Source organism: Dermacentor albipictus, chromosome 3 (assembly GCF_038994185.2).
Source record: "Dermacentor albipictus isolate Rhodes 1998 colony chromosome 3, USDA_Dalb.pri_finalv2, whole genome shotgun sequence".
NCBI lineage: Eukaryota > Metazoa > Arthropoda > Arachnida > Ixodida > Ixodidae > Dermacentor > Dermacentor albipictus.
The window spans coordinates 103499105-103523046 of record NC_091823.1 but is presented as its reverse complement, the minus strand read 5'-3'; the positions used below and the strand labels follow the sequence as shown (position 1 = coordinate 103523046).

General features: G+C 48.1%; 2 protein-coding genes across 3 annotated transcripts; one reads left to right on the top strand and one right to left on the bottom strand.

Annotated features, from left to right (window-relative positions):
• Nucleotides 1–1657: 1657 nt before the first annotated feature.
• Nucleotides 1658–7104, top strand: LOC139057497 (uncharacterized). 2 transcript variants are annotated; one of them, XM_070535859.1, is made up of 5 exons: nucleotides 1658–2531; nucleotides 3330–3430; nucleotides 3553–3671; nucleotides 6643–6788; nucleotides 6892–7104. In XM_070535859.1, the coding sequence occupies exons 1-5, from the start codon at nucleotides 1819–1821 to the stop codon at nucleotides 6893–6895; spliced, it is 1083 nt and encodes a 360-aa protein (XP_070391960.1). In that variant the 5' UTR covers nucleotides 1658–1818; the 3' UTR covers nucleotides 6896–7104. The 2 variants fall into 2 exon arrangements, with proteins under 2 accessions (XP_070391960.1, XP_070391959.1); XM_070535858.1 differs by having other exon boundaries at nucleotides 1662–2531; nucleotides 6939–7104.
• A 9432-nt stretch (nucleotides 7105–16536) lies between these two features.
• On the bottom strand, nucleotides 16537–20169 carry LOC139057502 (uncharacterized). Its single transcript, XM_070535863.1, has 5 exons — nucleotides 19004–20169; nucleotides 18153–18253; nucleotides 17903–18021; nucleotides 16830–16975; nucleotides 16537–16708 (listed from the first exon to the last, which is right to left on the bottom strand). The coding sequence occupies exons 1-5, from the start codon at nucleotides 19561–19563 to the stop codon at nucleotides 16705–16707; spliced, it is 930 nt and encodes a 309-aa protein (XP_070391964.1). The 5' UTR covers nucleotides 19564–20169; the 3' UTR covers nucleotides 16537–16704.
• Between the last annotated feature and the right edge of the window lie 3773 nt (nucleotides 20170–23942).

The window sequence follows — 23942 nt, the reverse complement described above, 5'->3', positions numbered from 1 at the left end:
CTATCAAGAACTATCAGGCCTATATGATACGCCTGATATAGACAAAAAAAAAATTCCCGATTCAAAGAGCGAACAAACGCGACGCGACCCACTGATGACGTGGCGTATCTCGGCATGCTGACAACGGAATGAGTCAGCCTTTCTGCGCGTCCAGTGACGAGCATGTGGGTAGCGGGAAATAGCGCACGAATCTTACAGGTTATCCTAGCTATCAGCTAGGTAGACCAGTTTATGCATTATCGGAGACAAAACAAAAAGCGCGATTGGAAAAAGAGCAAGACGCGCGGTCACGAACTATCCCGAACAATCATGGCGACATTCAGGACAAACTCCAAAAAATGAATCAATTTATTAGAATGGCTGGCACTTTGGCCTGTTATGAGAAAGGGTAATATAGGTCGTACTTTACATCTCCTGAAGAATATAACGGAGAAAGTGGTGTGCGAGTGAGGATTACAGATAACTGAAAGAAAAATAACAGGAAGCTTATACACATAGGACTGGGGGTGTGGCATCAAATAAACACACGCGAGAGATCGGTAAAGAAATAGGAGGAATTTTGACAAGAACAAAACCTATTGCTTGTTTCTCCGTGATATTAAAAAGTAAATGAATATGTAAAATAACCTAATAAAAACATAGAAGGTGTCGTCCTTTTATTCGCCCAATAATATGCAGCACATCGATTAAATCATGTCATATTTCGTGTCACTTGGTGAGTATGATCATTATTATACACACATTAATTGCTTGCATCCGTATCGTGGACAGGAATGCGCGCGCGCAGCCGAGCCTTTGGGGGAGAGGGGAGACACTATGTGGCGACGACGCCTGGGCACGTGACCTGCGCTTCTGTGGTTATGACGTCACGTGCGCCGGAGGTGCCGGCGCGGATGCAGCAGCGGTTGCGGCATGGGAGGTACGGTGACCGTTGCGGCGCTTGTATCGGCGTAGTGTGGTGCCGTTAAAGGAAAGTATGATTTCATATTGTATGCAGCCTAAACAGCTTCGCTGGCAATCCGTCCCCATACGAATGTTGCGGCCCCACGAATGTTTTCTGGATACACCACTGACGGCACGAGAGAAGACTTGTTTGCTCCCCCTCCTCGCATTGCACTATGCTATGCCATTGTTGACGTCATCCTGCAGGTTCTTTCCAGGAACCAGCACAAATCTTAAGATCGTGACGGAGCCTGCGCATGCCGCAAACTATACGTAGCGTCATAAAAGTAAAGGTGCGCAAGACAGATGACGATTATTGTGGTCCAAGATGAGCTGCGAAGGGTGCAAACTTTTTTTTTTAAGAACGTGGCCGCCGATTTGGTATGTCGAACCCCGGCCGCTGTGGCTTAGTCGAACACGCTTGGTCCAACTCCCGTGAACCCGTGGCTCGTCGCATCGCGTGCATTTGTGCCCGCGAAAAGAAAAGCGCGAGGCCACGCGCCGCCCCGAAAGAGCCAGTTTGCGAGCGAAGACGAAGACAGATATATCCAGAAAACCAGTCATTCGAACATCGCAAAATACCCTCTGGTGCATTATCACTTACCCCCCCCCCCCCCCTCCAAAAAAAAGTTGACCAAGCCCATTGCTATTGTAGCCTGGATTCGTGCCAGTCATTCTCTAATTTGATTAAGGGAGGGGTCGGGACAACAAAAGAAAGCTCCGACACTAGTTTTTAGGCTTCCTGCGGTTAGAGGGAGAGGAGAAAATTGTGGACAAGAACCAGGGCACGCTCGTACGGCAGAGAAAACCAATCCCTGTTAGCGGGCATGTGCTAAATACTTCAGGGTGATCATCATCATCATCATCAAAAACGCCATGCGTCGGCCTTCTGGAGTGGTACACTTACCGAGCACGCTATACAACGAGTCACTGCACAGCGCACGGCAGCTACTGGACAGTCGCAGACCAGCTGCAATCGCGTTCGCTGCGACGCACTTCGCGAACGCCGCTTGTGCCTCGAGGATGGCGTCGTCGGGCCGTGCTGCTGGCTCCGCTGGCGCTGGCCTCAACGCCGGTCTCCCCAGGGACGACGACGGCCGGATGAGCGCTTGCAACGGCTACGCCACGCTGAGGGGCGGCGACTGCGAGCCGTCGGTGAGCAGCAGCAGCGACGACAGCAGCAGCGGGGACGACGACAGCACCAGCAGCGGCGACAGCAGCAGCGGTTCCAGCAGCGACAGCGCAAGCAGCGACGTCGCGCAGGCCGGCGCGTCCCAGTCGGAGGACATCGACATCGAAGAGGCGCCGACCGTCTCCATCGTCGCAGCCGGAGCCGCCTTCGCTGCGGGCGAGCCACAGATGGGCATCTGGATTCAGCCGAACGTCGTCCGCCCGGCGGACCTTCCCAGTGACCACCCGGACGAAGTTCACGACTGGAGCGGTTGGCCCAAGTTTGCTGCCAAGAAGGACGCGGATCAGCAGCCCGCGATCGCTCCGAGTCTGCCGGCCAAGGTTCCCCATGTCATGCTCGTCAACCAGCACGAGTTCCTGCTGCCTAGGATGGAACTGCTGATACACACACAGGGCAGGCGAGTGTCTGTTTTTTTTTTTGGAGCTCCCCCGTCGGCTGCTCGATCGGCATGGGTGTTGGCGCGGCCTATCCTGGATCGTATGCGCGTACTGACTCGTACTACCACAGAGCAATGGATGAGAGGAACGCACGCTGTGTGCGTTCTTGTAGTGCTCGGGCGGACGCAGCTTTCTTATACGGAGTTTGCCGTAGTCGTAGCGTCGTGGCGCATTTAAAACATTTATTATTGCGATACCAGTTATGCGGAAATACGATATGGATACCCCTCGTCATGCAAGGGCACGAACTCTAAATGGTTCTCTTTAAGAAGCGTTGCGACCTCGCACTCCACAGGGCAGCGTCCTGCCTTCCGTTGCTGGCATGAGCGTTCCGAGCATGCATTAGCGTTCCTGCCGAGAAGCTTCACATACCACGTCGTGGTGTACATGCTGGTCTGAAAAAAAAAAAGTTGACAATAATCGCGGGACGCTATGCATTGATCACGCGTATGATAATCACCGTATCATTTTGCGTAGGTATCCCTGCAGTTTAAACCGATTCAGCAGTGTTGAGAGCAAGCTCATCCAGTCGCCCATGTTCGTCCCTACAGACAGCGCGTAATTCACGTAATTCAGATACTAAGATCAAGCACATATGCACGACCCACGCTAATCGCTGTCTGTTCATGTCTTTTACAGCATGGCATCGTGCAATCATCGTGTTTTAGCTGCTCGTTTCGACACATGCTTGCCTACCATCGCGTGACAACGGTGTTCGTCAAAAATGACCGTGCCTCGACCATCTCCCTCGCGTGCAGGTTCATGCAGCCAGCGCCTTCGTTTCGGATTACAAACTTGGTGGACGACTTGCAGTACACGGCCTGGCTCACCTTCACGGATTCCACTGGGAGCGAATGTGGTTAGTGCGACCGAGACGCTACCGTCGTCGGCCTTTTCACCGCCTCCAGAGAGAGGCGTCTTTCTTTGCGTTTCTGCGTTTGTTTGTGGTGAAGTACGAGGCACGTCCTTGGACATGTGCAGTTGGTCAGTATTCTCACCCGGATTCACCGCATCCCGGTTCCTTGTGGAACGGCCGTGTGCTGTCGTTTTCTCGGCTGAAGCTCTTCTCCAGCGACGGCTTCACTTCGAAACCACCCCCGGTGAGAGTTAGTTCGCCGCTACCCCATTTTAGCCGCGCTTGTGATTTAAGTTGTCGTTCGTAAGTTGCACTATACTTCGCAGGCTACCAGTGTAAAATTCCCCGGTGTCCTTAGCTACCGCCTAAGAGACGCGAAGGCTAAAGCCTAATGTAATTCACATGAATCCTCCTTCATCCGCCTTAATCTTCCTTAATGCACCCTAATCCTTCTTAGTACACCTTAATTTACTTTGGTAATCATTAATAATGTTTTATACACGGCTGGACATGCTTTGGTTCCCTTCTGGCCTTCCTTAGGTCACGTGATATTTCCTGTAGGTCATCACGCGCTCTTGAGAAAGATTTCACCTGATTCAGCCACATCAGCCAGGATTGGCCACATCAACTGGCGACGAGCCGCTGCGGCAGTCACGTGACATCATTAACTCTCGCCTCCTCTCTTTTACTCTGCGTGTAGGTGCGCGATGTCGCGTGCTTTTTTCTTGTCTGGTGACAGATCGGCGCTGTTTTTACGTTCTTCACGTGAGTTAGTGTTGCCGTGAGTAATGCCTTATGATGATGATGATGACGATGTCGTTGCCACTAATCATAATCGTGATGATGTGGTCCCTTCTGTTGCGGCGTCGCCGCGTTCATAAGACCAGGAGAATGAGCTATTGGGTGTTGCCTCCGCGTTCTTGTAATCAGGGTCCGTTTTCTCGCACAGAATCGAATATGGCGCACTGTCTCCGAAAACCTCGGTTTAGACTCATCATTGTAAAAAGAAAAAAAAAAACTATCACAAACCATTACAATTAAAATAAGCTCGAGCGAGAGCTGACGCGAGCAGACGATAGTACGAAACGACGGTGCCTGCTTATACCACATACGATCGGTACGAATTGAGCGGCTGGGCGGGTCCGCATGAAATAGTATCCATCCCGCTGTGCGAAAAAGCTGCGGCTTGATCAAGGTATATGTAAACTGGTAGCGAAGCTTCCATGCCCACATGGTAAGAAAATGGCGGCTCGTTCCAGCCATCGCCATCTACATATCAGGGGGGGGGGGGCGGGGGGACACAACTAACAGCACGCAAAAGATAAAAATAAAAAGCGACGTCACAACTGGAAATGGCAGTCACGTCAAGATCTTATGCTGCTTGGCGCGGATGCTTGAATTTCCTTCACGTCCGGCATTTCGACCGCTATGCCAGTAGCTACGCGTATTCTTTTGAGGCTGTGGCGAGCTTGCGACTCGCCTCAGCTGAAGCACCAGCGTGTCATTAAACTACACGAGTGGCGTATGTGTTAATGTGAAGATAATTAGGCTGTTACTGACAGCAGTTGCTCCAGTAGGTTCCTTAGGAGGTACTATGGCGAGCAGACAGTCGTAATGTATGGCAACATATGCGAAACCTTTTCCCAGAATCATTCGCAATTCCGCGCGACACCATGTATTCATATACAACAATTATCAGACAAGATTGCCCCGTATTATCATTTAGAAAACATTCTACTTACTAATTTGGCTGCCCGTCAGACAATCGGAGCCTGTGTTGGGCGAACGAACATAGCGCGACGTTTCTTCGCGGACCGTTCCGCATTTATCGTCACGAAGAGACGCAGCGTGAACTTACACGATAACAAAAAAAAAACTTGCACTAACACCTTACGCCAATGAATGCCGCGCGCTAGGTCACGCGAAATTTGATGTGAAGTGCACGCCACGCTTTAAACAAACGCACAAGAAAATTATAAAAAAAAAGCTCGGACAAAGCCGCCGCGTTCAAGTACACGAGCACGGCATTCCGAACGACGTAATAGTTGCTTTGCACAGTCTTCCCAAGGCTTTCGCCAGAATCACTGATTGGTAGCGGTCACCGAGACCGAAAAACTAAATTGTGAAATAGAAAGTTACTCGTATGACAGTACTCTGTCCAAACTTTTTTTCGTACATTTTTTTTTCACATAGGTTTTCTCGTTTCAGTGTTCGTCGCCCCCATCCCATCCCCCTCGCCTAGTCACGCATCAATCGTGCACCACTAACTGATATCTCTGGCGATAAGTTTTGGCATGCTTCGCGACCTTTTGCAGCTTCGCGACCTATTTAGATGGAGCTTGCCTTTGTACTACTTCACAGCTTTGAACGAGCGCGTACGTTGCACTAAGACGCAAGACAGTACTGTCAAGTGCTCAGTGTGCGTTCGTTCAAAGCTGGCTCAGCGTCACTTGGGGAAGCATATCAGGAATTTATGACAGCGCGGGTGACAGAAGTTCTCACCGTGCATGTCCCGTCTCGTGTCTTGGTGCGTGCCTGCGATGGCTTTCACAAGTCGCATTCTTCCGAGTCCAGCTCGCAACGCGCCGTCCAACCCCGATACCCGCCCTTACACCTATTTTCTTTCTGGTCATTGTGGTTTCTCGTTAAAACAAAAGTAGCGCAGGTGACCATGTACGTACCCCGAGGAGACTGAAGCACTTATTTTGGTCATTTCCGCTGTTATAACTCGTCGATCAACGGCCGCCGAGAAGTGTCAGCCAGGTTGAACTGTGGATGGGTGACCAAAATTCAACCACCCTCAGCCAGCATTGTGGCACCAAACGCCTTGTTTTAAGATTTGCCTTCATAGGATAGCTAGTGCAGGAGGTGCCAGGCCGGTTTTGTATTGAACTAAATAACGAAGTGCTTTGTGCCAGTCATGCTGCTGTACACTGCGATTGTTATAACTTCCATCAGTGCAGTTTAGCCTTGTGATAACAGAGTTGAATACCTTCATTATCAGTGGACAGTTCATTCAGAGTAAGTGGGCTCCCAGTCGCACACTACAGCATTGGTGCATCACGCGGGCTGGATTTTGATTTTTGTACATATGCACAATATCATACGAATAAAAAAGAAGGCGTGCATTCTACTGACTAGCCCGTAATTTAACACCTTCCCCACTCCAAACTAAACGCTCAATACAGAAACTGCCCCCTTTGTATGTCTTGCAGATCACTCTAACGTGTAACAATAGTTATCGCATCCAAGTGAACGTTGGAATCGTGGAGGACAGCGGACACATCCTGAGCACGTCGGTCGTCCGACAATTTGTCGGTGCCTACTTTGTCGCCGTCACCCAGTACAGCAAAAAATCTAGGTGGGTATTGTGCTTTCCACGCGGGCTGTTATCTTCCCTTTCCAAATCGGTGCACTTAACATTTCACTCTCCTCTTCTTTCATTCTCTCTTTTCCTTCTACAGCTGATGAAACCACAATCAGAGCTTTATTTTCATTTTTTTGCTTCTAGTCTCTCGCGTCCAAGCAACAAGGGGTTGAAGACTAAGGCACGATAATATAATGTCAATACTTCAAGACTAAGGCACGATAATATAATGTCAATACTTCGCATCGTTGTCACGACTTCCATTGTTTCTGCGATAACATTAATAAAGACATATTTGTCGGTACATAAAGGTCTTTTCTCCTTTTTACTTGTTCAATGACATTCTACAGTACAACAAAGACAAACAATGTAATTGTGGTGGCTACTGAGGAATAGAAAAATAGACCTGCTGCATACATGGTCATGCCGCAGGCCAGTTCCCGCCCTAAAGAGAACGAAAGAACAATGGAAGCGCTCCCAGCACATAAATATGAACACCCTATAGTTCTCCTGCATACCTCACAGAAAATGCATTGCGCACAGAATGCAACCTGGAGATGTAGTTCCCACTAGAACAAAGTTAGAATTCCCAACATGCACGTTATTGAGGCCATTCAACAGGTACAGAGCGATAGCGCCCTCTGGGATACTTTAGTGAAGATTGGATGGCTTGAACCGTAGACAATTACTAGAGAGAACTGTGGCCCTGTCTAAGGGACCGGCAAGCAGGGCAGTCCAGCCAGCATGGGCATGATGGATGACGCATTAGCTTAAACTTCGTCTTTGTGACTTTGCAAAGTGATCGTTTCACGAAGGCACTGCATTATAAATAATTAAACACAAAAATTGTCTGACGGCAGGATTCAAGCACAGGACCTGTAGCACGGAAGCCCAATATTGGTATGATTACGCCACGGACGCACGGACATGCGGAACCACTGCAATTGGCTGAGAAGTGGTTCTTGAGGGGAAGGAGAAAAGGCTAGCGCTATTTTCTGCAACCCATGCGGGAGCACGGCTCAGGTTGCGATTATGCGTACTTGCGGCGTCTCATTACCCTCTGCGTTAAAGAAAAGTACAAATTGCTTTGAAATATGGGAGAATTTAGGCCCAGGTAAATCGTAATAAACGACGCTACAAGAACGTCCGAATCCACAAGCACGACGGTCAGACCAATCCACGTACTACCCATCATTCCCGTGGTGGCTGAACGATCCCAGCGCCAAAGTTCCCTGCAGTACTTCTAGGAAACTCTATGGCTTAGATGGCACCCAGCCTTTCAAGCGCAGGCCTAATTTTTGCGCCAGCTTGCCATGATGTGAAGGATTTTGAGGGTGTCCACTTGGACAGGGAAGAGGATAGAAGTACAATTAAAGCTCAACATAACGAAACTTAACTGCCTCCTTGGGACCAGATGGAATGACATGTTGCCGTTTACGCACCTCTAACAGCGAGATAGTGAGTGGCCCCTGAAGCGGAGCCGCAAGACCCTGTCACCGTCGTGTTCCGTACAAAGTTCAAGTGCGATAAGATCCTATTGCGCGCTGTGTGCTGTGGCTGCGAAGGGAAGCGTGCGAGGGTGCGACGAGAGGCATAGGGGCCTCATGCACATCGTCTTTAAAGCGCGAGCAAAAGATCGCGGAAGCCAGCGCGCGGTAAATATGCTTGAGCGCGCATGCGTTTGCGTCTGTCTGAATGGGGGCAGATGACCGCGCTTCTCTTTTCGTCTGCCCATGGCTGTCGGTGTGCAAGGCCCCAACCCGCTCTGCATGAAGATATCTGTGGCGGATTCAAAGGTGCGAGCCGAGATGGCCGTGGCTTCATGTGTAGTGTTTATACTCTCGTGTCTAGTGCTGGAGGTGTGTTCACCAATTTCCTGCTTTTGCTTGAAAGTGGATGACAAATTTTTAAAAAAGAGGGCCTAAAAAGTAAGGTTCGCGCTTATTCTTCAGGGCTAAGCTCTTAGGCGCCCGTTCCTGCGGCGAGCGGCGACATCGTGCCTCGACGTCTATACCCGAGCGAGCGAGCACAGCGAAGGATGAAATACCGAAGGTGGAGCGCGGATAAAAGACTGCGATAGCGAAGAGAGCACGAGGCGGAAAGCGGGGGAGGAGGGCATGGCGAAAGCGTGAGAAGGAAAGCGTTGTGCCGCGCGCAAGACGCGCTCTGCGGCGACGACCGTTACGAGATGGCCCCAGAGTATACATATACCGCGCCCTTTACTGCCCTTATCTCTTCACCGATGGCACGCGACGAGCGCGTCCACCGCTACCATATATGGAAACCAAGCGCTGCATGAGTGGAGGTCTGTCTGCGGCGGCTGCTGTGAATCGCGTCCACGCGTCACCTACGCGCTGCCTCTCGCGATCTCCCGATTATCGATGCAGTCGCGCCACACTTCGGTGCGCTTGCAACGTGCCGCACGAGACATTGTCAGCGCCAGTCAATATATCGCGAAATGAAAACACCTATACAGCTGCGCTGAAATTTCGCGTTGGGGAGTATCGTAATCGTCGGTGAATTTTTTTTCTCTCAGTATTGAAAGAAATTCCGAACTGTCCGGCGAAAATTTCCTACAATCGCAGTATCATTCGCATCGCTTTTGCAGACTGCTGATTGGATCAACAGTGTACAAGCCTTACAGCGCCACGTTGCGCCAAGTCATGGGCAAAGGTAGTGTGACAGTTAGGTTTGCAGAAACAGCTGCGATATAGCTGACGGCCCAATTTCGTACTTCTCTCTCATCATAGTGCTACGGCATTGTGTCATTTGATGCGCCAAAAAATGCTTTTCAGAAGGCTCGGATGAGAAGCATTACTGTTGCCTTGTTAGTCTTAAGATAACCCGCAAATGTATTTATGATGCTGGGATCACCAAAGGCTAAGTTCCTGAATATTTCAGCCCTGTCCAAAGAAGCCATATTGAGAGACCCGTTCCACACAAGCACGTAAAATACTTGCATCTTTTTTTAAACTACCATCAAAATTGGTTTCAATACTCCTAATTTACGCCGTGTCTTTTAATGCTTTAAAAAAGAAGATTCGCTGTTTTTTCCGCACCGTGCTGATAGGACAAACTAAATTCAGATTCCCTTAATTATGTGTCAGGTGTGGTATAGATATGGAGCAAAAGGGTTAACGTGTAGAAAGCTGTGTTCTCTATACCACGAGCTTTTAAGGTTTCCAAGGTTTTGCGGTTCGATAGCAAGATTTTTGCACCTTGTCCCACATAACATTTCTTTCGCGTGAAAAATGCTTTCGCGTCGGCCCCGCTGCTCATTTGTATGCTATTCGGTTCAACGAGCTTTCTTTACAGCCAAGCTGTATATACTTCTGCCCCTCAATGCATTTGTCGTGCCAATCGCATCCACTTCAGCGAGATTGGCTTACTAGCGTTCTTCGGGAAAGCTCTGCCGTCTACTCTACGTTGAGGGACTTGCTGCCGCTCCGCGGCCATGCGTGTGCCATCATTTTTCTTTCGAACTCTGTTTAGTTGATCACCGTTTAGTGTGTTTTGTGTAGTGTTATTTCTATATCCACTGTTAACTGTTCATTGTATTTCTTTCGTCTTCATCACTGATCTAGTTTAAGTGAATGTGTGTTAGTGTTGTGTTGTTTTGTGCGTTTCGTTTAAATTGTGTGTCGTTGTCAGTCTAGAAATATATTTGTTTCTCTATATCTCCCGACCTCTTTCACTGTGTTCGGTTGAGTACGGAACGACCAACTGGCGTGTATACCCCGTCGACGACTTCGCGCCGACGGCGAACGGGTCGACAAGCCGTGACAGATGCACATGGTGAGGATGGAGAGGGCGCCAGAAGGGAGTAATGTCGGGTTTAATCTCGCATACAAACATGCTGGTACAGTGGCAGAGCAGCAACTTCCAGGCTTATTCTATGCGGTATAAGTCAGTGCCACAGTCACGAGCACTGGGGCAGACGAGAGAGGATGAAGGAGGGCGGCGCTGGAATACGGCAGAAAATGACAAGGCTTCGTCCTCTGAGCGGGTTACTACACTACGTGGGAACCAGCAGATGAGAGGAAGCACAGTTCTCTTTATGCGGCACAAAATAAAATAAAAAAAACACGCAGAGACTACGTTTGCTTCTATTAATATTTGTCTAAACTTTAATCCGTCTATTGAAGCAACGTATTAAACAACTGATGTCGCCTTAAAAGAAGTCACGTGTCACTGTGAGTGACGTCACAGCACTGCCATGTATGTAGGCGCACGGTGCCCACAAGAAGGGCAAACGGCGTTTGGCTTGAAATTTAAACTCTTTCCGCGGCGCTATTGGGGGCGAAGAGTTATCTGTTGGGAGCGTCTAGCTCCCTTGCGTAGTGTGAGGGATCACGCGGCACGCTCATATGTTTCGCTTACCGCACTCAATAAAAACACCACGCGGCAGCCCTTCTCCACATTTGTATAGGTACCCTCAAAACGAGAGAAGTTTTTTACTGTCGATATAACGATCTTGGGCAAACTGAAAGCACAGAATCGTTTACGCACGCTATCTCTTTACCGAATACGTACGGTGAACGTGCCACTGCGCGCGGTCGTCGCGATGGAGTCTCCCGAACCGGCTTCTTGCATGAAAGGTAGGCAAACGCTGAGAGTAAACTATGTGAAATGTGTTATTATAGTGGGCTGTCTGTATAACCAAATGGGGCATAACAGAATGAAGCCTCAATGCATCGGTCGCACAGGTTTGCAGCGACCGACTGCGCGTCTGCATGCATGTCTGCGCACAATGTTTCGCTTTCGCTGTGAGCGCGTTTTCGCATAGTGCCGTGAGCTTTAGGCCGCAGCATATGAGCATTTGACAGCACACCAGCAAGCATTGTTGCGTGGACGCTATCAGAACTGTTCAAAAATAATTTCGTTATAGAGACTTCGACGCCTACGGCTACCATGATGGGCCGTGGCGACGATTCAATCTTTTCTTGTCTTCTAAATTTTTGAACATTTGAATATTATTTCTCAAGTTGCGTCGCACTATGTTTGTCGGTCTTCTCAGCGTGCGATTTTCCTCCGCTTCTTTTTCGTAATCCAGTGCCTTAATTCATAACACAAGCACGACCATATGTCATGCCTTTCTTCAATGTGCGTCTTACCGCTCCCTTTCCGTTCCAGTGAACTTGCCAGTATTTAGCATCAACGAGTTCATAGACCAAACCATTATGACATTAGCCGGGCAGCGGCCGTGGACAAGAGTCCCAGTGCTCGTTTTCTGCTACTCACCGAACATCGCGCTGTCCGGGCGCCGTATAGCAGAAATATTCCTCGCGTCTGTGCTTGGTGGTGGTGGTGGCGATAAACTTTATTTCTGCTATTTACAGGAGGAGGTGTGAGCTGAGCCCTAAGGGCCAAGCCCTTACAAAGTCTAGGGGGAGGGGGGGTGTCCCTAGTCCGGGACCTCCGTGGCTTCTGCAGCGACTTTGGCTCGGGCCACCAGGCCCCGTTGGTCCTGGAGGGTTGAGCAGCCGAGCAGGGCGGCCTCCCAGTCCTCTCGGTGCATACCCCAGTTGTAGCCGATGGCTGTCTGCCGGTTCTAAGTTTCACCAGCCAAGCTTCACGCAGCTTCTTGGACTGCGGCAACGTGTGAATAAGGCTGACACAGGGCTCCCTTGCGTACGTCCGGCACTGCGGCACCGAGCAGTAGCCTACCATGCTGCACGCCTCGAAAGACAGCCACTACCTATTATAGTACTTTCAAATGTTGACAAGCTGACACCCAGAAGGTAAAGCCTGACTACTTAATCAGAACCGTGGTGCAGGTGGGACTTTAAACTTTAGTTTTCAGCTTGCTTCGACACTTCCGAAACAGCCTACGCGGCCGCTGTGTCCACGTGATCCCTCATGCCACGTCACGCCGACGGTGGCGCCAGCTTTCCAAGTGGTAGATCTCGCCCCCAATAGTGTACTACGTAGATAAGGGGTAGTGGGGGTGGAGGTAGTGTTGAAGCAGTTTTCCCAGAAACGTACAGGTGGCGCTGCGGCGCCTTTCACCTGACGTCTGAGGAATATGAAAGACTGTAAATGGACTGGAAGAGCGTTCGGGCATTTGTACAGGATTAACATTGATTCACAGAGAAGGAAAAGAACTACGATCTTACCAGCAAGCATGTGGCCTGTAGGGTGAGCAACACAGCAACAAAGAACATCAAGCGGAAAGTCAGAGAGGCTGAGATAACCTCATGGGTGGCGGCAATGGAAAAGAAACCTGCCATGAGTAACTACTTTAGAGGAAAAAACGAAATTAGGAAAGAAACAATTTATGATAACTCAAAGGGAAGCTCATTACTTTTCGAAGCGAAATCAGGAACCGAGATATAAGAAGGAAGAATAAGCATCTGCTTGCTGCGGGAAAGCTAGGGAAACGATGGAGCATGTTTTATTAGAACGTGAAGATATCTGCCAAGCGGTCAATTTAGGCAACACTGGCCTCCTTGAAGTCCTTGGGTTCAGAGCAGGAGAAAAGTAAACATGTCCGCAATAGAGATTAGTAAGAGGCGAGTGGAAGATTGGTGGAAGAAAAGTAGGGAAACTACAAAAAAAAAAAAACGGAGACGTACAAAAAAAAAGTTCACAACAGGGGGTCAGAAAATTTGGTTATGGCAATTTATCGTTGGTTTTGTTTTCTTTTGCTTCTTTTTTAACCTAGGTATGACATTAGGCAGTATAATAGAAAGAGCTTGGTGGTGCAACCCACTGGCCCGTTCCAATGGGGACGTTCATAATATCCATCCATCCATCCGTGGCGTCGGACGTGCGGGAAAAAAAAAGACCCCCAAGCACTCCGTACAGATGGTTAACCAGCGAAGCTGAAACGTGCGGCCTCGGTGTTTATCACTGGGTTTATCCAAATGGTTCGTTAAACGACGACTTGGTAGGCTGCCGGATCCTCGGTACGCAGTTGCTTGCGCTCGGCTGCACGAGACTGGTCTTGTGCCCGGGTCGCAGCATCGGCACGGCATAGACGAGCTCGCTCTCGGTTCTGCTCGCGGCATTGCTGATCGAAAGGTGCCTGCCCCTAAGGAGTTCGTATGACGTGTGGCTTGAGTGCCAGCGAGCGCGCGTTCTTTGCGCGGACGCTGACGGACACTCAATTTTTTTCGCACTAGGTCTGTGCAGTAAATTTTTTATGGTTTCATTTGCTTTGGTGCACACGCGACTCTTGTCTGCCGGTTCCAATTGTAGTTTTAGCCAGGTGAACTGCTATTTTAAGCAGTTTTCTTGAAGTAACATGTAATTTTGGCCGCAGAAGCCGCCTATCTGCAACATGGAGCTACGAAAAATTTTATTGACATCGTGTCATTTTACGCGCTTTCTTGGTAGTACATCCATCAGGGACAATGATGAAAGAAACAATATTATAAAGTGGTTTATTGACTGCGTGGCGCGAACAGATGCAGCTGACCAATGCACTTCTGGGTAAATCTAAGGGTACATAGACATATATGTCAAAGACGTACATGTAAGAGAAAAATTATAAAACATTCTAAATGCACTGATTAAAAAAGTGAAAACACCGACCGGAATATAGGCGTCTCTCTTTGAAAAGCTGCACCAGCTTCGGGTGAACCAATCGACTCTCCGAGAAAAGCAATCAAGGTAATTACTGGACGTTAATATGAACAACAATGCTAAGGAAAATATGTTGCATGTGTACTCAGGCTGAATCGGGGAGACCGGGAAGCCTTTATGTAATCTCCGTGAATTGTCTGGCGATCAAATTCAACGTACCAGCAGGCGAAATGAAGTAGAAACATATAGTCTTTGCAATCGAAAGCCTTTTGATATCGAAAGCCTTTTCCTGATCGAAGGAGCACAGAATACCTGGAAGATTCCTGGCGTTTGCCCACAGGAGAAGGTCCCCGACTGCTATACCATGAAGCTGAGTGGAACGTCCCTGGACCGAACATGCCCGGTATGAATCCAAAACAGTGTTGAGTACTGGAGTGAGTTGCATACACAGACACTTCTCTATGAGTTTGTAATCGCAGTTCAGAAGTGCGATTGGACGCCATGCTCTTAAATCGGTGCTTCTCGACTCATCCTTACAAATGAGAGATTAGCTCTTCTCTTTTGGACGCTGACAGAGTAGTAGCCTGTTCACCACTGATATGAACGGCTTCCCTAACAGTGTCCAAAACTTCACATAAAACTCAACTGCCAGACCATCGAATCCTGGACTGCGATTATGCTTCATAGACTTCAAAGCCGAAAATAGCTCTTCCTCGACTATGGCTGAGTCACAGACTTCCGGCGGCTCAGCTGGTGAAACGAATGTAAAAACGCGTTTGCAAGTGTGTACCCGCGCTAACAGCATCGCTGAAACTTGGTTGTCATTTTGCAAGGTTGCAATTCGATAATTTTTCACAATGTCACACTGTCAACACGCGCTCTCACAAATTGTAAACTTTTTCTGTACATGCACTGTTTCCCTGAATTTGAATTCGCCATTACTAATCACTTTTTTTTCCTAAGAGAAAGCGGGACATTCTATACTCACATTACATAAACGCGATTTGTTCATTGGCTAGCACTCGTACCATTTAATTTTCACTGTCCATGCATAGAAGCCTTCCTTTTCGATCTCTCGGAAATGCAAAGAATCCCAAGCCATTTCTCGAGTTAGAGTTAGTTTTCCTCCAAGCCACAGAGTTTCATATCACTATGGACGGAACTCTGGTACTGCGATCCTGCACTTCCACCATGGGTATGATGGGTAGTACATGCATTTGCCCGATCTTTGTGCTTGCGGTTTCAGACATTCTTATGGCTTCGTTTCTTTCGTTTTACCTGGGCCTAAGTTCTCCTAAATTTCAAAGCAATTTATACTTTTTTAATGCAGAAGGTAATAAAACTCCGCAAGCGCACCCCATCGCTACTAACTGCAGTGGTTACGCTCGTCCATGCGTCCATGGTGTACTGCTATCATTGGGCTTATGTGTTAGAGGTCCTGCGTTTGCATCTTGACGTCCAACAATTTTAATGTTTATGTAGTCATATATACGATGCAGTGCCTTCTCAAAATGATCACTTTGCAAAGTCACAAAGACGAAGTTTAGGCAAATTCATGAACTTCCTCACCATGCTGGTTGAACTGCACCGCTTGCAGATCCCTTAGACACTAGCGCCACAATTCCCTCTAGTAAATGTTTAAAACTGTGGTCCATTCCATCGCATGCTCACTTTGCATTTCCAGAGGAAGCGGTCACTGTATGACTGTTGGATGGCCATCATGATGTGCATGCTGAAAATTCGAATTTAGTTCTCGTGGGAAAAGCACCTTCAGGTTACATTCTATGCAATAGGGTGCTCTTATTTATCTGCGAAGAGTGCTTCAAATTTATCTGTTTTCTTTTCAGTGCGGCAACTGGTCTGGCATCATCATGTGTGCAGCAAGTCCATTCTCGTATTCTTCAGTAGAACCTGACCCGCCGCGGTTGCTCAGTGGCTATGGCGTTAGGCTGCTGGGCACGACGTCGCGGGATCGAATCCCGGCCACGGCGGCCGCATTTCGATGGGGGCGAAAACACCCGTGTACTTAGATTTAGGTCCACGTTAAAGAACCCCAGGTGGTCGAAATTTCCGGAGTCCTCCACTATGGCGTGCCTCATAATCAGAAAGTGGTTTTGGCACGAAAAACCCCAGAATTTAATTTTTTTTCAGTAGAACCACCACCAGTGCATTGTTTGTACTGTAAAATGTCATTAAGCAAAAAAAAACGGACCTATTCGTACCGGCAAATGTGTCTTTATTACTTTTATCACAGAAACAATGAAAGTCGTGAAAACAGTGCAGTGTATATATTATTAAATTAGCGTGTCTTAGTCTTGAATCCCTTGTTGCTTGGATGGGCGAGAAAAAAAAACATGAAGATGAAGCTCTGGTCGTGGTTTCCTCAGCTGTAGAAGGAAAAGAGAGAGAGAGAGAGAGAGAGAGAAAGAAGATGACAGTGAAATGTTAAGTGTACCGATTTGGAAGGGAAAGTAAATAACCGGCACGCAGTATACGTACAGCACCCACCTAGGTTTTTTGCTGAACTGGGTGACGGCAATGAAGTGGGCACCGACAAAGCGGCGGACGACCGACCTGCTCAAGATGTGTCCGCTGTTGTCCACGATTCCAACGTTCACTTGGATTCGGTAACTGTGGTTACACTTCAGGGTGATCTGAAAGACATATAATGGAAGAGTTTCCGGTGCTGAGCTTTGGAGAGGGGAATACCTTAAATCATCGGCTAGTCAATAGAATGCATGCTTAATCATTTCTTTATTGATACGATACTGTACATGTTTACAAAAATCGAAATCGAGCCCGCGTGAAGCACCATGCTGTAGAGTGCGACTGCAGCCCACTTGCCCTGAAAGAACCGTCGGTTCATAAGGAAGGTATTCAACTTCGTTATCACAAGGCTAAACTGCACTGAAGGGAATTGATAACAATCGTAGTGCACAGCAGCATGAATGGCGCAAGGCACTGCGCGAATCAGTTGAATACAGAACTGGCATGGCACCTCCTGCACTAGCTATCCTATGAAGGCAAACATTAAGGTAAGGCGTCTGGTGTCACAATGTTAGCTTAGAGTGGTTCAATTTTGGTCAGGCATACACAGTTCCGTACACAGTTCAACCCAATTGACACATCTTGGTGACCATTGGTTCATGCGTCACGACAGCCAAAATGACCTAATTTGTGTTTCGGTCTCCTCGTGGTATACGGTCATTAATGCTACTTTTGTTTTAACAAGAAACCACAATGACAAGGAAGAAAGTAGGTGGCTACAAGTATATCTTTAAGACCACGTTGCTCGCTGGGCTGACAAGAAATCGGCCTGAGAAGCCATCGCAGGCACGCACCAAGACACGAGATACGACAGCACGGTAACAATTTGTACCACCCGCGCCGTCATGTTTTGTTGATGCCTTCCCCAAACATCGCTAGATCAAAATTTGGATGGGCGCACATTGCAATTGACGACAGTCCTGTCCTGGGTATTCGTGCATAGTGTGCGCACATATAAACCTGCGAAGTTTAGGGCAACTTACGAACGGCGACCTAGCGTGTATAAACTGGGAAACCGGCGAACGAAATCTTACCGGAGGAAGTTTTGTGGTGAAGCCGTCGTAGGAGAACAGCTTTAGCCGAGAAAAGGACAGCACCCGGCCGTTCCATGAAGAACCGGGATGCGGTGAGTCCGGGTGGGAGTACTGACCAACTGCACCAGTCCAAGGATACAATTTAGGGCTTAAATTCATTTCAGCACACAGAAAGACAAAAGTAAAGAAAGACGCCTCTTTCCGGAGGCGGGGATAAGGCCGACACCGGAAGGGCCTCGTGCACACTGACCGCATTCGCCCCCAACGGAATTAGTGAAGGTGAGCCAAGCCGTGTACTGCAGGTCGTCCACCAAGTTGGTACAGCGGAACGAAGGCGCTGGCTGCATGAGCCTGCATGCGAAATAGAAGGACGTGGCACGATCATTTTTGATAAACACAGTGGCCACGCGTTGGAGATATTTAGGCACGCACGTTTCAAAACGAGCAGCTAAAACACGTGGTGTGCCCGGTGGATATATGTGGACCATGTACAGAACGTTGAGCACTCAAAAGCTATTAAGACTGCTTAAACGGTTCAAAGCAGAGATACATTCGCAAAACGAAAGTGATTATCGTCCGCATGATAAATAGCAGGCTAGACGAGTATATATGTTCCCTCCATTTAGCCCAACATATGCACCACTCTGCGGCATTTGAATACATGCAGCTTCTCGGCAGGTACACTAATGCGTTCTCAGAACGCTCACGTCAACAACGGAAGACAAAGCGCTGTCCTGGAGTGCGATATTGCACCGGTTTCTGAAAGAGAACCGTTACGATTGAGATCGGCGCCGCACTCTATGGCGAGAAAACGCGTCGAGTGCCCGCGCAGTCGGAATCGCAAAAATAAAGATCTCGGGAAGCGCGACGATGCTTCAACTACGCAATCTCAGCAAAGGAAAGTAGCGTCCGCGCGTGAACCAAAAATTAAGATCGCGCACAGCGTGCTTTCCATTCAAGCGCTGCTCTCTTGTATGTCAGTGCTATCGAACGTAAATGGCGCGCGCGTACAATACAGGCAAGCCCGCGCCAACAACTGTCCCGATCGAGCAGCATGCTCCGGAAAAATAAAAAAAATAAAAAGGATGAAAAAACACTCACCTGCCCTGTGTGTGGATCAGCAGTTCCATATTGGGCAGCAGGAACTCGTGCTGGTTGACGAGCGCGACGTGAGGAACCTTGGCCGGCAGGCTCGGCGCGATCGCACGCTGTTGGTCCGCGTTCTTCCTGGGAGCAAACTTGGGCCAACCGCTCCAGTCGTGAACTTCGTCCGGGTGGTCACTGGGAAAGTCCGCTGGTCGTTCGACTCTCCCCTGGATCCAAATTCCCAACTGTGGCTCGCTCGCCATGAAGGCGGCGACGGCTGCGACGCTGGAGGCAGTCGGCACATCTTCGATGTCGACGTCCTCCGACTGGGACGCGCCGGCCTGCGCCACGTGGCTGTTTCCGCTGTCGCTGCTAGAACCGCTGCTACTGCTGCTGTCGCCGCTGCTGGTGCAGTCGTCGTCCCCGCCGCTGCTGCTGCTCGTCGACAACTCGCAATCGTCCCTCCGCAGCGTGGTGTAGCCGTTGTAAGCGCTCATCCGGTCGTCGTCGTCCCTGGAGAGACCGGCGTTGAGGCCAGCGCCAGCGGAGCCAGCATCACGGCCCGACGCCGCCATCCTCGAGGCACAAGCGGCGTTTGCGAAGTGCGTCGTGGGGAGCGCGACTGAAGTTGATCTGCGACCGTTGAGTATAGCTGCCGTTTGCTGTGCAGTGACTCGCTTTATGGCGTGCTGGGAAAGCGTGCTACTCCAGAACGCCGGCGTGTGGCGTTTTCGCTCCAACGTGGACGCGTTCTCGTTCTCGTTCTCGTCTTCTACAATTTTCTTCTCCCCATCGAGCTGCGGGAGGCCGAAAAACTTGCGTCAAATAATTTTTCTGTTGGCCAGATATTCTGGAGGAACATGCTCCCCCCACCCCTTATCAAATCGAAGAAAGCATGAGCGGCGGGAAACCACGCTGCGTTCGGCTTGGTCATTTTTTTTTTTTACTAGGAAGTGATAATGCACCAGAGAAAATTTGCGAGATTATCGTGGCTGGTTTTCTGGCTGCGTCTTCGTCGTGGTTCGCGAACTGGCTCTCTTGCAGCGGTGCGTGGCCTCGCACTTCTCTTTTCGCGCCAGAAACGCGAGCGAAAATGCACTTGATGCGCCAAGCCACAAGTTCAAGGGGGTTCGAACAAGTGGGCTAGAGACGCCAAAGTGGCGGCTCCTGGTGTCTGTTTCCCGTCTTTTTGTGCTCTCGCCTTTCGCGCGCCATAGTACCCAATTCAAATAGAATCGAAAGAAAAGTATAAAAAACAACAACTAGCGCAATTCTCTTCGTTAATTACTTCGGTAATTGCGTCGGTGCCGTAGCCACCTCCTGGCTACGCCACTGCGGGCAGTGCACCATATTAGAACAAAGATATTGCGCAAGCTGGCAGGTAAACAAACACCTTGCACCGAACGAATGATTATACTCACCAAAAGTGACATGAAATTTCGCATGATTTAACTCCATGTGCTTCATTTTATTTGGTGAATAATATGACGACACTTTCAATCTTTTCTGTTATGGTATTTTAATAATTTATTTGCATTTTGAGATCACGGGAAACACGAACTAAGTTTTGTTCTTGCCTAAATTCTTCCTATGTATTTTTTGCTTTAACGATCTCTCGCAGGTGTTTACTTGATACCAAACCCCCCTCCGATATGTATAAGCTTGCGCTCTCACATACCATTGTATTTGGTATTATTCTTTGGAAGATGTAAAGTACATTCTATATTTTCCCTTTCCCCTTACAGGCCTAAGTTTCAGCCCTCCTAATAAATATATTCATTCATTTTCTGGCATTTATATGCTGCTATTAATAGCCAAAACTATTTTATTCATGGGTGGAAACTTCATCCATCGAACCAAGTAGTCACGCAATGTAAACTGCAGCGAACAGTTTGAACGCTTGTCCAAGTACAACAGCACAGCTCCTATCGTCGCAGAATGGTACCCGCGCTGTTACGATTGTCGCGTATGTTTGATCTCTCCTAAACCGCAGCTCGGAAATAGAGGATAATGCTGCAATAAGGTCACATTAGTGGATGGAACATTCAGAAATACACAATTGATCTCCGAGGCTGATTGTAGGCACAAATATGTGCGCTTGGAAGTTTGGAAAAGACAGGTTCGAGCGGGATATTGTGGAAGCCTATTTCATCAAAAAAGAGGGAAACGCATGCGTCAGCAGGCCGTCCATTATGCTTAGTGACAAGGAGACGACTTTTTTAGAAGGTTTCATTCAGGCTTCATGTTAGAGTGATTTTATTTGGTTTCACCATCTGTCTTCCTTTTATTTACTTATTTTTTTATTTTGTTGACGATCTTCTAGTGGCTCTTAAGCTTTTGTTGCACTTTCTTTTTTGACGCAGACGCTGTTCTTTAGGCCTTTATCGTTCAACACGTCTGTCCATTTCATTGTTTGTCACGTGGTTCATTTTTCGCGCGGTCACATGTTTTATCAATTTTTTTTAGGCGAGTGACTATTAGAGATTTTAGTTTTGACGCAGACGCTGTACTTAGACGCTTTTTCATGTTTTTTCCGTGTTATTCGTTGGTCATTATTCCCATAGTCGTGCGGGTTTTATCACTGACTGGGCCTTATGCGTTCGAAGTGTGTTATGTTGTGGATAGTTTGGTAGTGAAGCGTAGACGGTACTTTTTATGTCTGGTTTTGTCCCCGTTTGCTTGGAAAAAGACTACAATAGATCATTTGCCTCCCGTGCTGATCCACGTGTGGTTCTTGTTCGCTCATTCGATATTATGTGCCAGGTATGATTCCTGAGTGGTCGATAGATTGCTGTTTTTTACTTATAAAGTATTGTGCGCGACTCGGCGTGAATAACCAACATAAGGCAGGCTTGTTGCGAAAATAAACTTAGTTGTGAGTGGCGCCGGTCCTGTCGTTTGCGTTCTTCTTCCTGAGTCCTGGTCTTCTGCCCCTTGCCTTTACTGCTTCAAAGAGGCCAAAAAATGGTCGCGTGAACACTCCGCATACAAGATCAATTCGTCCTTAACTAATCGATTTTTGATGCCCGATGCAGCCGAGCGAGGAAAGAGGGCGCGACATGTGCACGTAGCGACGTCTCAGGTGCGGCGGAGGCCGCGCGAGAGCACATACCCGAAGCGCCGTCGCTGTTATTTCTGCACAAAGGCTTTCCCCGTATCGAGGAGCCCACAACATTCGTGGAAAGAAGGAAAAGGGTCTTCGCAACAGAATGTTCCTCGCGGGGCTGAAGCACCATCTGGGAAAGACAAGACTATTTCCACCTGTGCCAGATTGGTTTCTGGCCTAAGGTTGACATGTGCGACAGTAACCTCTTTCTGCATCAAAGCATCGCCAGTACCAGCCACTTCGGAGGAAAGATGTATGGGTTCTTAGTCAGCCGAACCAAGAAGAATGTTGAGCACAGTCTGCAACGAGGAGGTACTAGTGGCCTTTCGTGAAGCCTGCCCAGCCTTCATGAAACTGGGTTGCCAGTGTTGCCTAAGCCTCTTGTGCAACCAAATGTTTGAAATATGAAGTTACAATAAACAGCCAAAGACTTTTACCAACTGCATAGGTGAAAATGCAAGTAAAACGCAGACCAGCACACTTGGTTGCAGGAGTGATTCGCTGATGAGGTAAGAAGGTGACTTAACAGTTGGTGATAAGGTATACCGAATGCAGGTATGTGCACTGTGTATACATACGTACCTTGCAGTCTGAATTAAGCTTGTCCAGCAAAGCGACCGTTTACGAACTGCGCGAGGGTCCTAAGCAGTGGTAGGTGCTGGATTGCAGATATCTTTGTTCGATATAGCGCATGGTCCAAACATACGGCGTCAGCGGTTATATATCGTTATATATATCAGCGGTTATAGTAAGAAACGTTGTGTGGCGTGACTATGCGAAGTCGTATTGCGGTGTTAGCTCGTTTTCTCTAGCTTTTTCGAGAAAGAGGATGATAACCGAACTTTTTTTTCCAGTTGTGTTCGTTCCGTTCTCTACGGCGCACTCACACGTATTACGGAAATGTTGTCCTCAAAAATAGCCACCGCATTCTTTGTATGCGATCCCTGTCATATAATATGACTCTATATAGGCCAAAAAGGCAATGCCGAAGCGTACAGCTTATATATGTATCATGCTGGTTCACCAACCGCCGTGATCGCTGTGTTGAGCAGCGCCATCGGCTTCATGCAGGAAGGATAACGTAGAGATATAGTAATTTAGCTAGCGTTCATTTAGCTAGCGTTTAGCTAGCGTTCAGATAGCGTAGAGATGTAGTAATATAGCTTGACTAAGTCCTAAAACCCATTTTATGGCAGCAGCAGGGGGAACAAGAATGCATGTGGGAATGATAACAATAAAGCAGAAAAAGACGAATAAAATAACGCAAAGAAACAAACAAGAATTGATAACCCAAAGCAAGTTACTTAACTTACATATTAAGAAATCAGCAGTATGGAGAGAAAAAAAACGACACTCAGATCAGACATGCATACTAACAACAGATGATGTTGCAAAAGTAATATTGTGATCTACAAGTACAAATTATTAAGCATAAAACCAGCCCTAGCAGCAATAGTAATTATACAGAGTAGTTAACGAAGACTGTGAAACATCGATATCATCTGCGCGATCAGTGTGTTAAGCAGGACAGGCAGCGTATAAGCAATCATTTCCTTTTCATAATTAGTGCGCGGGTGCATTACTTACCAATATTCTGGAGATCGTGTTCGATACTGGCGTATGTTCTGTTTAAGGTTAGCTATGGAACAGATATAACAATTACTCGATTTACACTCCATAACGTATGCACGGACTAACCTGTAAGTGTATAAATTATGCGCTTTGTGTATTTTCAGTTCTTGGAAAAGAGCTTCACTTGGGGAGTCCCATGGTACATCACATATCACACGGAGAATTTTTTTTTTCTGAATGCTGAATAATCTACCTATATTTGTGACAGACGTGGTA

What these genes read in the sequence shown, in the direction of transcription:
- LOC139057497 (XM_070535858.1), top strand. Translation starts at nt 1,819, where the DNA reads ATGCGTCGGCCTTCTGGAGTGGTACACTTACCGAGCACGCTATACAAC. An exon ending in CTGATACACACACAGGGCAG is followed by an intron (nt 2,532 to 3,329) that starts GCGAGTGTCTGT and finishes CCTCGCGTGCAG; the next exon opens with GTTCATGCAGCCAGCGCCTT. An exon ending in TCACTTCGAAACCACCCCCG is followed by an intron (nt 3,672 to 6,642) that starts GTGAGAGTTAGT and finishes TATGTCTTGCAG; the next exon opens with ATCACTCTAACGTGTAACAA.
- LOC139057502 (XM_070535863.1), bottom strand. Translation starts at nt 19,563, where the DNA reads ATGGCGGCGTCGGGCCGTGATGCTGGCTCCGCTGGCGCTGGCCTCAAC. An exon ending in CTGATCCACACACAGGGCAG is followed by an intron (nt 18,254 to 19,003) that starts GTGAGTGTTTTT and finishes TTTCGCATGCAG; the next exon opens with GCTCATGCAGCCAGCGCCTT. An exon ending in TCACCACAAAACTTCCTCCG is followed by an intron (nt 16,976 to 17,902) that starts GTAAGATTTCGT and finishes TATGTCTTTCAG; the next exon opens with ATCACCCTGAAGTGTAACCA.